Consider the following 18,970-nt stretch of genomic DNA (forward strand, 5'->3'; position numbering starts at 1 on the left):
CTGAGCTGACTGCAGTTGAATATGGGAAAGGGTAATAAGTTGGAGAGAGGAACATTAGCTATTACCTAGATCTAGAGAAAACTGCTATTTTGGGTCACAGGGGATGGGGAACTAGATATCTTGCAATCTGTTTTTCCAGCCTGAGGAACTGAGTACTGAGAATCTACAAGCAAAGGAAATTCAGAGATGGAAATGCAGCAAAAATCTGTCCCTATCTCATTCTCATAGAAGTTCTCATTCTAGTATCATTATACCAAAAGCATCCTTTACCACCAAATAACACGAAGTCACAAAATCATATGGTAATTGGTTTAACCATACAATCTTAAACTCCAGAAAATGGCATTTTAATTAGAAATGCCGCTTTTAAGAAAGACTGCAAAGTATAGCAGTTATAACCGACACCCCAAACCTATTTCTAATTTTGCTTTATATACAGATGTCCTAAAGCTAATTTCATAGATTTCTAAAACCATTTTTTGTAGTACAGACATTGAATGTGATAATTCTAGGCTTATAAACTACTAGTCTTCACTTCAGATCCAAACAAAGATAGAAAATCTTAACTCTCTATTCCTTAAGTTTTAAGATAAAATTTTGTTTATATCAAAGCTATTTCATTTCTTTGGAGATTCATAYTCCTTTCTCAGTAAAATACAGCATTTATTTTTAAGGAAAATGCAACGTCATGATGATATTTTTGTTTGGATAATGGAAAAGCAGGATTGTATCAGGCTGGACAACCTTGTGTAGTACATTGCTTTTATTCAAAAGAAGTAGAAATAATGTTGGATAAGCTAAATCAGAGTTAGAGGTATGGAGAACTTTTAAGTTTACAGAGACCAGTGACTATCCAACAAGAGCACAACTTTTATTTTTTTCCATTAATGACAAATGATGTCTAGAAGCAAAGCCRGCATCACTTAACAAGGAATGTGCTCCTCGTAGAAGGCTAAGTGATTACAAGGTCCCTGATGTCACCTTTTACACTGTCCTTGCAATGCTAGAGACCTGCACGAGGCACTTAGTTGCACTTCTGTGCAAAATTCTGGTTCCTGACATGCAATAGACTCATGTGGAAATATCTTACACTTTACAAAAATGCTTTCTATCCTAAAATAATGATTTAATTTTAAAATGAAGTTAGAATATTTTAAGCTTTTGAGTGATGACACCCATCTTTCTGAAACACGATTCATGAATATACACATATCAGARGCTGTCAATAGCTATAGCTGTAGCTGTGTTGGAAGTTTTAAAAAAAGCACAAAACCCTAGAAAATTTTACCTCAGTTTTAAGCACAAGTTAAAGTTCTAATCTTGAGCAGAATATAATTGCATTTAAGAATAATATCTTACTAAATCTAAAGTTTTCACAAAATAAATCAAAAAATCTCTCCAGCATTGATTTTAAATTTATTAGCATTTATTTACTTAATCTTACTAATATCCCTGTAAACAATTAAACAGAAAATAATTTAAGACAAAAGAACATAGATTGAACCTGCCCTATCATTAACATCAAATATGTCTTGTTATGAGCATCCCTTAATATGATATTTAAAAATTCCACTTACTGTCAAAATACTGTATTTTATTTTTGTCACTTCCTTTCCTAATCAACAATTGAAAGTATATTCAAGCCACGTTAGATGAGCAGGAATCATCTCTCCTGCTCATCTAAGATACTAATATTTCATTTTAGCTGCATCTTTTTCAAATTAGCCTGCATTTTAAACCTAATTATATTTTCCTGTTTCCCACTATTAATTTAACGATGACTTGTTTATGACCATTCAAAGGGCTGGAGTTTATACTGAATGGCTCCATCCCATTCCTTTCTCACACTMTTTCTCTAAGTCCTCTGGCTTTTTTTTCCCTCCACATTCAACTGGCATTTAGAAAAGTCTGGAGCAAAATGCTGCTCCAGACACATATGGGGAAGACTTAACCAAGCGCATCAGCTTGCGGCAAGGCCAGGCACAAAGTTTCAACCGGCTGATCAGTCCTGTGTCCAGGCTGGGGCTCCTGCAACCCTGACCGTATCTGGAGGCAGAAGGACAGCTGAGCTGTTAAGCAATCAACTGCTTATCACAAAACCCAAATGGTGCTCGAGTACGGGAAAATGAGAGAGAATATCATTTCAAGGACACAACAAACCACAGCAGCTCCTTGATGTAACAAGCACATGCAGAAGGTACATAGCTAAGAGTGAGGTTACTTTAGGTGGGCGAGTTTTTAACCTAAATTCTGCTTCTGAATTTTAATCTCAGAATTTTAGCAAAGGCTGAGTTTTACTCTTCTGAAGGCCAGAAATCACTACAATATCTGTGTATTAGTTACAAATTAAGATTCGTGCAATGGAACAATTGTTAGCACACATACAGAAGTATAATGGAAGAAATAGAGACTTGCATATGTAATAATATATACATACACACAAAGATAGGTTCATTACACTGAACACATTTATAGTAATTGCAGATACAATCACCAGCTACAAATATATTTAAAGACTAGGAAAAATCAGTGGAGGATGGGTTCACTAATGGCCATTGAACAAGAGGAGCTGCTCTTTCTTAATATCTCTATGTGCATGTGTGTAAATATCTACAAGGTTACTTCTGGTTTATCTTCTATTTTTCATTAACTGCAGTGTTTAACTTCACTAGAGCCACATGAAGCAAAAGCTTCTTTTAACCTAGCCCCAATTTAGAACGTTCCTGCTGTTTACTTGCTTGCTGAAAAGGAAATACAAACTGTCTTTCTTGGGATTTTAGATCTCCTATCCACATTTTCTTACCCTCGATGCTCCACAATAGAAAAAACTCTTAAAACCACAAGAGAAATAACTGGATTTGGTTTAAATGTCCCTCACAGACACTGGTATTTCCACCTTGTTTCTCAGGTTTATCAGCTTCGCTATGAGAACAGATACCCAATGAAAAGCTTTGCTGAGACCATCGAGACTCTAAAACATAGATTCACTTGATCACCACCACCCACAGTCCACCTCAACTTTGGTATAAAAACATTCACTGAAAATTGCTCTACACATTCACCTACATGATGAGCAGTTTTACCTGGTACAGGCTGGCGAGGTGGTGTTTAGTTTTGATCAGAAAGGGCTGGTTGACCCCCGGATGATCTACATCATGAGCTGCAGCAGCTAGCAGTCCAAGCATGATGTCCAAAGGGGTAAGGAAGTTGGCAAGCTGAATCACATATGTTAATCACAACAAAAACACAAATGGTAAACAGTTTCTTTCTTTTGGCAAATAAACATACCAGCAGACATATCACGACATTGCTTTGTTTTGTGGAAGAGTACACAAGCGATCAAATACAAATAAATTGTGTAAACAATCTCATTGAGGTAACTTGTAGAACAGACTTCTATAAAAATAACAGTCTATACATGCACTGGTACATTTCCTATTTCTCTTTACTGTTCATGGTGCTAGAGAGAAGGTAATTAACAAAAGTCTTGAACTTATTCTAAAAGATTCAGTTTTAAAAATAGAAAACAGTCCCGCTAACCGGTTGGCCTATGTTAGCATATGAGACAGAGCTCTGACATATAAATATTTATCAATACCAACAATCGGTAAGACTTCACTTTCCTACCAAAGCACTGTACTATAAAATGTAGAGAGTTTATAGTTTTCTGAAAATTCAAACTTGGTTGCTAGACACCTCAGTGCAAATAACAGTGTTAAGACAAAACTTAGCTTCCTAACTTCAAATATACAAATTTGAAAGCTTGTCCAGACTCTTTTCTGCTATACAACCTGTGATGAGAAATTAGTAGATGCATCCTACAGATGTTGGAGGTCAGCTGTGCACTGCACTTTTTGACAGCAGGGACTTGCAGATCTTGCAACAGACAGAAATGCAGAAAAGCTGAGGCCTGCTCCTGTCCTCACTTACTGCTACTTCATTCTGTTTACTGCTTCTAGCAGATCCCTTTACTTGATTTGATTATGACTTAAATGATGTCAACTTTACACTGCGTTTAGCATTAAAATGCCTCCCAGGAACACATTAAGCAATAACCCAGCCCTCTGTCATCCTAACTTTGTTAGGACACGCCTTAGCATTCAAGCAGTTGCCGTTCACTCTTTCAGAGGATGCTTTCACAGCAGCGTCAGCTAAAGGGACTGTGTGCCTGCTTCTCCTGCTTCACTGCCCAACGTGGCATTTTGAAACGCAGCTGACAGAGGCCTCGAAGGAGCTGAGGGCCCGGCACGCATTCCCTCCCGCAGCCTTTCCTGGGAGGCCGGCCCCACCGGCGGGTGACCRCCGCGCACAGCCGCAGTCAGTCCTGCCAGAGCTCATGTGACAGCGCTCCGACAGCTCATCTGCGCCCTGAGAAGCGACTCGAGCAGCTTGTTGCCAGCAGCTGCAATCCGTAGCCGACTCTGTTGCCTCACTGCCGACTCCAAGCATGCAATCGCTTACCGCTACCTAAAAATAGCCTGTTTGTTTTTAAATCTTGGGAAAAACAATTTGAGAATTAATCTGAAAGCAAGATCGGCGTGAAAGGCTGCTATTACCTTGGGCTCCCTTAGATAGCAGTGCATAGCTTGTGTAACGTCAGCAGCGTGGACGGCGTTGTGGTACGGGTTTTGGCTGTGGTAATCTTCTTGAACCATAACTAGGAACCAAAACAGAAGACAAAGATCCTTTTGTCTTTGAATTTCATGGCCACAATTGGAAATTGGGTTTAAAATACAATTTAGAGTTTTACAGTCAGCTGAGTTTCTTCAAATATCTCAACCGTGCAGAGACTGGTGCTCTTACATGGATGCTTTTAGGGAAAAAAAAAAAGTGTATGAAAGGATTTGTGAGGCCCGAGGGGATATACTGGGTTTAGTTCATAAATCAACTCTTTCTTGTCCTAGTGAAGGCTCTCATTCAGGAGTAAAATAAATAAGGAAAAAAGGGCAAACTTATTCACAACGGAGTGTAATTATTTAGGCTGCCGTCATAGGGGAGTAATATGTCATTAAGGCAGTACCACCTATTTTACAACAGCAGGGGGTGAGGTTCTGATAGCCTCACATCATTTATTATTTCAGTGACTGTAGCCAAAGGTATTCCTGCATCCTGCCGGCAGGGAATCAAAAGATTTCGGTATTTGAAGCAAGACTTTGTGTGATAATGTTACTCACATCTACGTTTCCATTTTAGCATACCAGTCCCTCTTGTTTTAATTTGTAGTGCTGGAACTGTTCCACCTGGAAGACTGTGGGCCAACCTTTTAATTCTCGGCTTCCACTAGCACAAGAAAATCATGGAGATTTGTGCTTCAAACTCATCTGTGCCTTGCAGCTCTGCCTGCAACATTAGATGATCTACTATAAATCCTGGGGCAACACCACTTGCGCAGAGGAAACTGGATGTGATTTTGCCCAAATTGCTCTCCTTGAAGAGCAAATTAATCAAACTAAGAGGTAACAGGCAAAACTGCAGTAGCACTACTCTCCGGCACGGAGTGGGCCAAAGAGCTTTGAGCTTGTTTTCCTTTCCACAAGCATCTGAAGTTACAGTTGGTAATCCTCTAAACCCCTCTTATTAACAGAAAGTCCACTGCATATCAGCCCAAAGAAGCTAGAAAAGGTTTAGAGATACTGTCTGAGTTAAACTAGGAGAATGCTTTCCAGAAGTGACAATTACGTATTCTTAAAGACGAGACCCTGCCTTTGAAACTCTCTCTGACAGTCTGACAAATTGGCATTCAGCTGTATTCAAAACATGATGCAAAAAGTAATTGATTTTGGCCAATTTCTTCTTTTGGTTTGCTGACAGCATGGGTCTAATATTTCTGTTGGCAATAACAGCAGCAGGGGCTTTCATCAACACTATTCAGTGTAGACAGCTTGATATAATTTGTTAAATTTTACACACAAGCTTTTAACTGCCCTGGGTCTCAGTGGTCTATTAGTCACTAAAATAATGACATTGCACCAGAATTTCATTGTGCCTGGGTAGGTTCTGCAATGTGTGCCTGTCTGTGTGGGCCTGCTCTGTCTGCCACGTCTCTGCATGACAGATTTTTTTTWAAATCATCAGTGCAACTGTGGTACTGGAAAGCTTAAGCCCAATACAGTCTTCTGAATCCTTCCCTGACWTAACAGGTACTGAAATTAGTACCTGAGTGACTGTAAATTGTATATTAATATATTTCATAGAACTGTTTTACTGAAACATTTGCAATAATTTCATTATTTTACATAAACATTCAGRTCAAGACTGTATTTTTTTATGTGTCCTCTTTAAGCTGTATGCTGATCTGAAAGGAGATTTTGAGGTGAGCATTTACTTACCTAAAAACCTGTGTAGTGTAACCATATCTAACTGGAAATGGTGAATAAGTCCATGCACATTGAAGAGATGACAAAGCAATGTCACAAGACTGTTTCCTGCAAGCAGAAAGAAAAACTGTTAAAGATTCCCTTAACAGTGAACAAATTACCTATGGGTAGTGGCAAATCAGGCAAGACTGAAAATCCTGATAGTTTTCTGCATCTCACATGAGCTTGGATGATGCTCATGCACATACTCAAGTGTTGATTCTATAAATTACTTCCATACATAATCAAGACTCCCTGTCGGTCTGTACCAGTGGAAAGCTATTCTTGTGTCCATATGCTCTAAAACTCATGCTTACTATTTCAATGTGACAAAGAAGGTGAATTGACATGGTGTCATCTGCAAATTTTATGATGGTATTTTTTGAGAACCATATCATCTTCATAATCCAAGCCTACTTCCAGAAACTACAGAAAGGGAGAACGGCTGTTCTAGCACTTGTTTGCTGTATTGTATTAGTTTCAGTTAGGTTTAAGATCAAAATTAAAATTTTTCTTTGGATTTTTTCTGTTAAACTTTATTGGAAAGTTGGCACTTGGTAATTAAAGCTTTTTATTTTATTTTATGCTCTGCATATAYTATGACTCTGCAAACATGCGAATAATCCACATACCTACCACGTAACAGGATCTGACAATACTAACAGGAACAAGAGAAAATGAGTTACAGCATTCATAGCCTCATGTCTCTCCTTACTGTTATGTATGTGCTTGTATCATGAAATCACTACTGACAAAACTGAGACTAACTGGTGTTACATGATCAATGATGTGCATCTGAATGCAGATTCACAACTGATTGATTATAGGGGTCTGGACTATGTTTCTACTAGGTATATTTTTAAGTACCCCTAGAATTCCCAGGATAAAGGAAACAGAATAAAACCTTCACAATAGACATGCAAAAAGTAACCATAACAAATGCAAGAGATTAGATTAATATGAAAAACATACTTTAAACACTACACTATAGATGTGAAAGTTATGGCGTAAGGATGAATATGTCCCAGATTATGATTACTATGCCAAATTTTTCTTCAGTAATCTACATGGAAAAAGCTTACTAAAAATAATTAATTAGGAATTTTTAGAACAGTCATATATGAGAATTCTTATAATAAAATTTGTTAAAAAATACTTACCATTTGTCAAGCGGTCAAACAAGAAAATGTCAAAATCCCACATTCCCACTTTGGATAGCATATGCTAGAAAACAAATAAGAAAAGGCAAATGACTGGTATGTCATGCTGTAAAAGACACTTAAATTGATATTCCACATTATTTAGTCACAGAATTGATTGCTGCAGATTTGAACTTCTGTTCAGGAAAGCTACAAAGATGCATACGAAACATCAGGCTTCAGGAGTGGAATGTAACTGTATTGCTTGAAATATCTCTTTTACTTTTAACTGAGGAAGTGTTGAACTTAATAAAAGGAAGAGCTTCAAATAGAGTCAAAAACATAGAATAACACAAAATGAAATATTATGAAAATATGCCATTTTAGGCGCAGTTTTCATATTGGTCCTTCGTATTGGAAAATGAATTCAGTATTTCTTTTATAGTAAAGCATAATATAGATGACATGCATCAGTCATGTCAATATTGCATTATATTTTGCTAAATAAACCAATACAGAAGAATAGCTTTTATAAACCTGGATACCTGGAAAATGCTTCTGTGAAGTACACAGAAGAATTTATCCTTCCTGCCACAAGTCATATTTTTGCAGTTGTCAGTTCAGTCAATAGACCATGTCTGGGCTAACTRTACGACTGATAATGGCAACTTCTGTGCATTCATTCTGATTTCTTAATCTCTATTCAGATCCATTCTGGATTCCTAATTGATTTCTAACATCTGACTTGCAATCTTCTCTTGCAGAGAGTTAAAAATCGTCTACGCAAGTAATCCTAACCCGGTCAGTGGTGCAATTTCTGTTAGAAAGTGCAATTCAGAGCATTTATAAGAGTTATAAAATAAAAGAGCTATATTTGAGTATAATGAAGTTCTTTGCAGTGAATGTTCCTCGTCTCCTGTTTTTTGTCATGGAGAGGTTGTCTGATAGTTGYTAGGTATCTGTTGAGGGAGTGCTGCATGCTTTGCATGAATTCAATTTTTGAATTAAAATTTTGAATTAAWTTTTTTGAATTAAATCGTGTGTCCAGGCAGCACTCATTTAATACAAGAACTCAGTTAGGGAGCCTTCATCATTTATTAAATATAGATTATAATTTCAGTTAACAGTGTTGAAATGCTGAACAGCTTCCCCTTTTGCTTTGGGACTGAATTTTTAAGGCTATSACATAAAAATGAGAAGAAGCCTACGGTATGTTTTGAGTCAGGCAGTAAGCAGAGCAGATCATTTTTGGAAGAGCAGCCATGCACTTACTTATCTGAACACTGAAACAGAGCTGATGCTCTCTGCARGATTCCTGTAAGAAATGCAGATGTGGAGACCTGTCTTACCCTTGCTTGCCCAAGGTAGTCCTCATCCAGTAAGTACAGAGAGGCTTGTGGTACAATTCCACGCAGTAACCGGGATGCATGGAAATACCTCTGAAAACTTAACAGTCTTTTCACCTTTTTCTTTGTGCCAATTTCCCCTGAGAGCGTTGTATCTGTGGAAAACAATTGGTAGAGAAGCCATGTAGCCCAATACCAGAGATGATGTTCTCGATTATTTAAGCAGCAAAGTAACAAAGCCTTTAAATATTTAAATAATTAATAAGAAAGGAGGAGAGAAGGAGGAGAGAAGGAGGAGAGAAAAGAAAGTCATTTTTGTTAATCCTCAGAGAAAAAAAAGCAACATTCTGAATGTTGAATCCCTTCAGATGAATTCCTACAGATATATTTGTTTAGCTCAGGAAGCAAGTATGTTCCACTAAACAGAGTAACAGTTYAGGATCTGGAAAAGCTAATTTCAAGATACTGCCTGTTACAGGCATACAATATAATCCTAGGTAAGTCATCCAGGGTACAATTTATCACCTAACTTTACCTGTCTAGATAGAGCCTAAAGTTAGGTTTGGGAAACTTGCTCTTAGCCCTCTGTGCCTCATTTCCCTGTCTCTAAGACTGAATATAGGCAGTACCTTGCAACCTCTTGGAAGTGTCCCAAAAATCAATGAAAAATGTGTTGCACCAGCATACAACATGATCATGGAAATAGTAACCTGAACCTTACTGGCAGGAAGATTGGGAAAAGTGTTTTTTCATTTTAATTCTTATGGAAAATAGGTATGTTAAAACTGAGGTACGAGTGAGTGGAAGGTGAAGAGGTTGAAGTAGAAATCATCCTCTATACGGATGTTTGAACCTCTAGACCTTCTGAACTGTCTCTTATACCACGCAAGAGGGGAGTTAATATCCAGTTTTAGACAGTAAATGAGACAAAGCGCACACACATATCCGTGCTATCAAGCCGGGAGCACGAGTGGCCCATTGTGAACGGACAGCAGAATGAATTTTTTTGTGGCCTGTAATAAAATTATAAACTCCTTGCTGGCATGCACAATGCAGTCTCCTCCCAACAGCTGCTCCTTGGAAGGTAACAGCACTTCTTCTTTATACAGGGTGGTTTCCAAGAGGACACTGATTGCCTTATGCACGGCTTTTGCAACAGAGTATCTGCTCTCACCCTAAATTAGTAGAAACAAAAAGGATGAGACTTCAAAATATAGATTCAAAGCACAAACATGTAACAATTTTGGAAGAAAATTCTAAAGAAAAAAGACGGAAACATAGCTTAATGATCCTATAGCATAGTCCGCAGTCCTTCCTTCCTAATGAAATACATTACAAAAGAAAAAAAATATTTCAGTTCTACACTTAGGAAAAGAAATATAAAAAGTGAACACATGCATTATTTAGTTACAAATAGAATATGTTACATTTATCTCCCTAATGCTGTATTATGAGAGAAAAGATAAACGTAAAAAATATATATATATAGTTTTATAGGGTGTCTAAATTAGTACTTAGAGTCATTAAATGACTGTGTTATTAGTAACAGTGAATGTGGGCTTCCTAAAACTGATCATGACTTAGCTCACTTCAGATGAACTTTTAACAGAACTTCATGTACAGTTGAGATGTCTTTATATTCTAGTCGGGTATGTGTTTTGGAAGAGAGGACAGAAATCAGACAGTTGTCAGAAGGTACTAAGATTCTACTTAATTTTAATCATAAGAAGAACCTTGTAAGAAATTGGAGGTTAAACACTATTTAAGGAAGAGTAATGGTTGCTTGAGATAAAAAGCTGCCTAGTAATTTACCAAATTTCTTGTCTAAATAGCTAGGAAAAAATAGCTATGGACTGCACAGTCCTCTGCTTATTCTGCTATTTCATGCTATGTATATGGTGAGAAATTGTTCTGCTATGAAATTAAATCAAAAAAGAAAAAAGACTTTGTATGTTGTTTTCAAAGATATTACTGTTCTGACAGGTTTGCTTTTTGAGAGGGAAATCATCAGTTTTTTCAGAACCCATCGATGCTTCCGTGTTTGATTTCTCCAGCAGCAGATGTGTGAGGTCTTTCTGTAGCACATCCTCCTTATGTAACCCAACAGCTACTAAGTGACACAAGTCAATCACAACAAARCCCAGCTTAGTCACACACTGAATAGGAAGAAATATTTTTTTTTTCCTCAGACCTGTAAGTCAAAAGCTCTTATTGGGCCCAAATACTTTATAGTCCACGAACCCCACAGAGTTTTAATAATACAACAGGCAGAAAATAATTTTATCACGACTTAAAGAGCCATGTGTTTTCAAGAAAGCAAACACTAACAATGTCACTACTGTACCAGCCTGAAGGCTAGATTTTCATTTATGGCGTGCCAGCACCTGCCTTAATTCTCTCACACATTTTAAAAGTTGGAACAATTTCATGGCCTATTGAACGAGTGCCTGGTAAGTGCTAACAGTTATCCAGTGACAGCAATGTGTGGAAGAACTGGTAGACTAGTTTTGCATTTCTTTCCTGTTTATAGTGCTTCTAAGAAGTTGCATTCAGTTTTAATTCCCAGATACCAAAGCACTCTTAAAATTAATTCACTTACTAAAATTGTCAGCTTTTTCTTGACTCCCCAACTATCCAAATCCCACCTTTGCCCCAAAACTATCCCTGTTTTCAGGTAACAAGGTTAAATTTGAAAGTACATATCACTTGCCTTTTGTGCACGAAAAATGAACAGTTGCTGCAACTAATTTTTATCTAAGTTTCTATCTTGCTTTTCAGTCAGACACAGATGACTGAACTTACCACCTACATTCCTCTAACTGGTCTTTAAAATCTATGAGTGGGATTCCTGTGGGCAAACTAAAAGGGAAAGCTGGGCATGTAACTCCAATGAGCAGCAGTAAATTTATTTTGAAGTGGGTATTTCACCCTGTGGATTACCAGGCCGTTTCAGTAGCACAGATAATACTTAACCAAACCACAAACACATCAGGCTGAAATGTCTAAATCATAAATGATTTCTGAGTAAGAAGCACATTTTGTGGATTGAACCATTACATTCATTGCAGTTGGTGTGCCATACTGCTCCGAAAACTGTCACGGATCTCAATTGAAGTTTAATAACTGGACTGACGAAAGACTTTTTGCTGCAGACAAGCAATTAATTACAATACATCAAGCAAACATTACTCACAATAATCCAYTGCCCTATATTTTCATTCTTATGAGAAGGAATTCATAATGTAGATGAAGAATGTTAGGAAGTGATTTTTCAAAACGAGGCCCTTAACAGAGCTATCCAAATCCCATACTGCAATCCATCCACATACAAACTGTGAATATTGTTTTAAATCTGTTAAATTCATGTTATTTTACTTAATTTCAGAAATAAGTGATTTGTCTACAAAACATCTAATTTGTCAACTCAATTAAACATTTGCCATGTCCTTCAGTTTATTACACCATCCTCAACAGAATGCCTCATTTTGATGGTGTCTTGCATACAATGGGACTGGGACTCTGCCCCTCTTTGAGCACAATATGCTCAAACCATTTTATAATGACAATTTTTATTTCCATTTCCCACGCTGAACAAGAAAGAAAAACTCAACAGTATGACACTGAGAGAAAAACAGGATGCCTAAATAATAACGGGAGCCAAAAATAAAGCTGCTCAGAATAAATGCTCAAATTCTGTCCTCAGCTCAAGAATTATATCAGAATCTCCCAACAGCAAAGACCTGTTCCTTGCACATAATGTAATAAAATGAATTGCAAGAAAAATAATCAAAAATATCTTTGCAGATATCACTGAGCATCAGTCTTGAAAATATGCATACTAAATTTAAGCTTTATTATCTAGTTAAGGGAAACAAGCAGCAACGCTTGTGTGGGAAATATTTAGTAATTATGTGCAATTTTGAAATGAGCTTCAAAGATGAGTAAGAATGTCTTTTGATTATACCCATAAAAACTCCCTTGTAAACTGTGCTTATCTTCCATAATTGTGGCAACTTCTGAATACTTTGTTTACCTAAAACACCACCAGCCGTATCTCTCAAAGATGCACATCTTCCTGCCATATCGAGTTACTGCCCAACACAATAGCCTTTATTTTGTATACTGCACAGAACTGTTGTATAAATCACACTCCTGCATCCACGGAAGCATCCCAACAAAGCACTGCCAACAAAGCTTAGCTGCTACCTCCAAAGACGCAGGCCACTCAAGCTGGAGGAGACATGGATTTGAAGGCAGCACAAGCAGTTTCTACTGGGCCACTGGATTTTAACACCATGGATGTTCGCTCTCAGATCRCAATGTGGACACTGCCTATGACCCGCAGGAGGTTAAGAAGTTCCAGGAATGAATGTTTTTGTCCTCGCTCCTAACAAAGAACCTCCAGTTAAGCATATCTGCTTCCCTTAACACGCTATACGGATCTATGCTCATTATCCTCACACCCTCCCTTCCTTAGTCCAGGGTCGGAGGTTTCCCACATGAGGAACGGCTCCCGGCTTTCCCTTGGATTTCCTTGCCGCTGTGCCGGCATGTGCCCACATGCAGTGCTGGTACAACAGCTATGGAGGCTCTGCTAACAGTGGTTAGCATTCAGAAACAACCACATAAATCACATTTGTACAAGGATGTGCTTAGCTCTGCACCAGACATCCATTACATTGTTATTGTTCCCTTAAAGTAAACAAACTCAGTCCGGCATTCAAATAAGGCCTACGAGTTTTCCTTCACGGCATCCTCTTTTTATTTTATTGCACTTCAGCGTACAATAAAAACAGGCCATTCGGCAGCGTAAGTGGATAACAACAGGCTTATTAATTTTCCAATAGCTAACTGATTCAGAAGCAGGAAATGTTTTTGCTATTCTTCCCACAAAAGGGATGCAGAACAACCCCAACACATATAAATCAGGTCTTTAAACACCTGCCTTAGGCTCATACAGTTTACAGCACCCTCTCCCCAGCTCCTGAGGACTTGCTGGGCTCATCCACAGCTCTTCAAAGAAAAGCCCAAAGAATCAGATACGACTGGTGCAGAAGTGCTGGAAGATAACGTGAGAGGTTCGATCTGACAACGGAAGAAAAGTTACTGTCCAGACAGTTTGTAAACAGAGAGGCCTCTAGTAAGCAATTTGAATCTGATCCTATACGTAATGGGGGCAATTTCCTGAGCTGCTTCCTGTTTTGACAACTGACTGCAAGCTTTTATTTAAAAGCTCTAGATATATTTGACTAATGAGGAATAATGGATGTTTGCCAGTAGGGCTTTTTTTTTCCTTTTTTTTTTTTTTCCCTGTCAATTCATGATAGGCATTTAAATTTAGATTTTAGACAACCTTTACTGAAGTCTTGTCTGGCATGCTCACTGCATGACTGCTAAATTTCTCCTATAAAGTGATGTGCCTTCTTGATCGCTACTTTCTTCACAGATTTATCATATTACCCAAAAAACAGTCACAAGAGAAAGAACAGCTGAATTGGTACAAGTAACAACAATTAACTCCAAGCGTGATATTTTATATTTGAATTTCTGAGAAGGTAACTTGGTATAGGCAACCTCTCTTCTCTCTTGTGTTCTAGTCTTTCCTGTACCCCTGGACTTTGAAGTTCAAAAAATGTTTGTGATATGTCTCAGACAGCAACAGCACACATCATAGGTTTTCAAAGATTTTCAAGGACTAAGTAATAACGATGTTTTAGGGGCAAGTATCCTGCCCCTAAAGTGTTTGTTTGTGCAAGTGTTTGTGACTACTGCAATATAAATGTTAATTATACTAATATTCAGAATATATAAATGCAGCTGAGTRATGAATCAGTAGAAATAATTTCATTCACAATCTTCTTTATCCTTGTTGTAAATTAATACACAAAGCATAGGATACCAAACTTTAAGTAAGTGTAAACAAATGTTGTTCTTCATTCCTTGACTTTTGATAACACTCAGTACCAAAGGTCAAGCGCTTACCATTAGCTAGCATTGTCTATGGGTGACAAATGTTTTCTTTGAAGAGATGAACATAATTCTTTCAGCTAGGAAGAGTCTGTGAGGAAGAGTGGGACTTTCAACATAGCAGAGGAAAATAAAAAGAATGGAAAAAAAAGCTTTAAACTATTCCATTTTGAGTCAAGATCCCTTTTTTAACTACATGCACAATTGCAATGCAAAATCCTGTTTGCCAACAAGACGTTTGTATGCTGCTTTGGCACAGATTCTGGGACACTAACTTGCCAGGTCACTTACTGTGGGGCTTCCTCCTCTTTGAACATTATCTCGGGGGTGACAGTGACTTAAAGTAGGTTGTTTTCCAGATCACCAGGTCCACCTATAATTGCTGGCATCCTGAAAAATACTAGTCACGCAGTTTCCCTACCTCCCAAACATATCCTGAGACTGTCTGAAAGAGACTACGGAACTTAAGAACTATGCAGATACTGAATTATCCCATTACACTGAATTCTGGAGAAGTACAGGTTTCAAAGGCTAGTAAAGTAACAGAATACTAGCCTTGGTAGCAGAAAATGAAAAAGATTCAAAGTTAAATATAAGATATACTTCAGTTTGTTTCTTTTTACATTTTTTCAGCTTTTAATGGCCGTCATCTGTACACAAACATTTTGGCACCCTTTATTAAGCCTTCTACAAGCTATTAGGAAACACGTTGTGCTTCTTTTCACCACAAGGTTTGTGTTATTTCACCGTGAACCTTCACTTTGCCACTTCAATCCTTGTGCGGTGGAACACTCAGGATCTTTTTCCTATGACTGCAGATGGTCTATAGCTGATTATAGTCTCTCTAACAGGAAATGGTACATTCCTTCCCCCTTCATTCCCCTGGAGAAAAAGCAACATAACCTGTAATAACAGCAAGCTCAACTTTCATTTATCATCTTAATGATCCCTTCTCCTTGTTCTTTCTTTTCCTCTGGTCATTTGGAAAGTGTCCTCAGCGTTATCTTCAGTACGCCCTTTCCCTTTGCTAATCAAGGGAAAGAAGGTGGGGTGGCAGAAGGAGACACTCATTTGGAGGCGTTTAAAGGGACACTCTCTGCTGACCCGAATCCCGACTCGGCACGATAGAAATGCACGCGTTGTTATAAACTTGCACTCTTGTGTTGGGGCTCGCAGGGAGGCTGTACGTGCGGCACAGCTGCCTTTCTGTTTGCTCTGCTTGCTCTCAGCAGCTCTCCTGAAGCACTTGCATGTCAAACTGAGGCATTTTGTTAGCATATGAAAAACACATACATGAATCAGTTTCACATTCTGCCTTTCATCTTCTGCAAGGAATGAAGGGCCGAAGCTACCGCGGGAACATGAATGCAGTAAGCAGAATATCCTTCCTGTTCTACCTTTCCATTAAATATCACAAATGCTTAAAACACACACAAGCACCCAACCYTTCCAAACCAGCTGTCTTATAAATGAAAAAAAAAAAATATATATATATATTAAAAAAAAACCCCCAACTTCCAGTGACAGGCAGGACTTTGTGATTAAAGTGAAGTGTTACTAGAAAACAGAACCATCTTTGTGCTGAAACATTATTAAGAGAACTCCAATTCCTTTTTCTTGAATGAGAAATAGAAAGCCAAATTCACTTTTGAAAATAGTCTTGTCATTCAAACCCAGCACAGGCCTAACCAGATTAAGCGGCCTATGTTCCTTTGGGATGCTGATGAGTATCTTTTGGATGTATTTATCCAGGAGGAACTAAAGAAGGTATTATGTAGAAACGATGCAGCCCTCATAAGATCTTTCCCTTTCTAATTTAATAACCATCTGGGACTTCGGTCTCATCTCTACAGGCTGGGCTGGGATCTGAGTAATCCAATGAGTCCTTGAAACTTCCTCACAAGACTTCTTGTGTCCTAATGTAACCTGGGTCAGAAATATCTAAAAAGGCATCTCTCACTCCCACTTCTTTTCCTAGCCAAAGGCAACAAAACAAGACAGTTAACCCAACCTTTTTAACCTCACTCATTTGGCTTCAGGTTACTTGATAGATCAATTTTGGGTTGGTGGCTGTGGTTAGGTTTATTTTCCCTGGAGATGGGCCCTACCTGAAAGCTTTGGAGTTGCTCAAAATTCAAAACCAAAATTGAATGTAAATTTTGCAAATGGACCTTTCTGTAGACAGGCAGAAACCACAGATTCAGAAGTCCATAGACTTTGGTTCTTTGACATGGAGACTTCGTATCTTTCCTTACTGACCCTGACATTACTTTTCATTTTCACAGTATCTATATATTTCTTCCCATGTCTGCAAAACACCCCTTTACACTCAAACGAACTAGCTGAAAAATAACTTGCTTGACCCAAATCAGACAGCAAATTAAGGACTGAGACTAAATAGAACATCATAGCATCACTGTATATCACTGTCTATCACTAAAATTATATATTGTCTATGTGAATTTAATTTGCTGAGCTAAACTTACAGCACTTCATTTCAGACTCAACTTCTGCATGCATGCTAATAATCTTAGGTAGGTTAATGCACAGCATAAAGTAGTCGTTATACYTTTGTGGTGCCTACAAACATATTTTGACTTTTCAGGTATTCTTAGTTACCACAGAGAACTGAGATTGTACGTATGTGTTGTGCAAGATGTCACAAAATCAAATTTTCTTTGACTCTGACTAACTAACGTAACACTACCTTGGTGCAGAGACTCCATCTTGCTTGGCTGAGTAGCTCATATACTTTTACATTTACTGTGGAAGGGTTACTGAAAACACGTAGGCGCAAAATAACGAAAGTAATGGGACTACCACTGTTGTGACAAAAAAAGATGTTCCCAGTGCAAATTTTTTTGGGACAAGCTAGGAGCTTAAACAGAAATAGTTTTAATTCTATTCTTCTATGACAGAGATATTTACATATTGTCAACTAGAGACTATTAAATCTGCAATTTGGAAACAAACAAACAAACAAAATCAATACAAAGAAGGTGGGAACAGAAAAATGAGCATGTAACTCTTAAGAACCTCCTTGTTCTGTGACTGAAAGATTGACAAGCGAGGTGGGAACAGAAAAATGAGCATGTAACTCTTAAGAACCTCCTTGTTCTGTGACTGAAAGATTGACAAGCGAGGTTGTAAATGAAATCCCATATGTAATCTATGTTATTTTGTCACTCTATACTATTTAATCTACAGAACACAGTACTTGGACCAGGGTGAGGTCTTGTTGGTTATTGCTGTATGTCCATTGCTAATTCTAGACTTATCCCTCAAACTTTTATTTAATGCAATTGAAGAAATGTATCAACTTGGTCACCATTATAACTCATCATGGGATAATGAAAGTTGTTTTAAACACTGCATATTAGTCACTGCAGGGTTCTGGTTCAATGACTCATCGAACAACTTGGTCAATCAGAGAATTAAATTACTGCTTACTTAAGTACTTACCTTACTACTAAGACCCTTTATTTCCAAAATCCAAACTATGCTACACTCAAAGGAAAATTGGACGAAGTTAGTTCTCACAGTGTACGTGTTTCAAATTCTAAATCATTACACTGCACATATTCAAATTAACCACTCTTCTGTCCTGGGAATGCATAAAGGTTAATTTAATTTATAGAAATGCAAAAATGCCAATAAACTGCCATCATTAATTTCAGTCTGTGTTAGTTTCAGTTATAAACTTGATCTACCAAGTTTAGAGTCAAACTTTCCTAAGATTTGTGAGGTTTTGGTTTGGAATCAGTCTTATATCATTTATACATGTTGCCCTACAGCAATTTAAGAGTTCTCTATTTCAACATATTATTCATTCTGGAAAATAGAATTTCTCAGTGTTAAATCACTTTTTTTTTTTTTAAATAGAATGACACTCACTCATCTTTGTTCCACTGTTCCCATTTTAAGGAACGTCTTATTTGCACAAGCAAATAAGTCTCCCCCCCCCCTTTTTTTTTTCCTTTCAATCTCTAAGACTGCAAATCTTGTACCTTTCAGTTTAGGAGACATATGTAAACTTTAATAACTGCTCATGAGTGCCGTATTCAACACAAGGGTCTACCATCTTCAGCTTACTTTTTCTGAGACTGGCCTGTAGCCATCAGAAGCAAATGATCCTCTTGTCTTTATTATGCAGGATGGGAAA

General features: G+C 37.7%; 1 protein-coding gene across 1 annotated transcript in view; it reads right to left on the bottom strand.

Moving 5' to 3' along the window:
• The window catches only part of PDE7B (phosphodiesterase 7B), an 88,274-nt gene that overhangs the window by 18,047 nt on the left and 51,257 nt on the right, over positions 1-18,970 (bottom strand). Inside the window, exons 3-7 of the mRNA XM_026048190.1 lie at positions 8,845-8,996; positions 7,517-7,580; positions 6,330-6,425; positions 4,557-4,657; positions 3,084-3,215 (exon numbers count right to left, since the gene is read on the bottom strand). Of these exons, the coding sequence (XP_025903975.1) occupies positions 3,084-3,215; positions 4,557-4,657; positions 6,330-6,425; positions 7,517-7,580; positions 8,845-8,996 (545 nt within the window). The remainder of the gene's footprint in view (positions 1-3,083; positions 3,216-4,556; positions 4,658-6,329; positions 6,426-7,516; positions 7,581-8,844; positions 8,997-18,970) is intronic.

This window comes from Nothoprocta perdicaria, unplaced genomic scaffold, assembly GCF_003342845.1.
Source record: "Nothoprocta perdicaria isolate Ctin4 unplaced genomic scaffold, notPer1 scaffold_52, whole genome shotgun sequence".
Taxonomy (NCBI): Eukaryota; Metazoa; Chordata; class Aves; order Tinamiformes; family Tinamidae; genus Nothoprocta; species Nothoprocta perdicaria.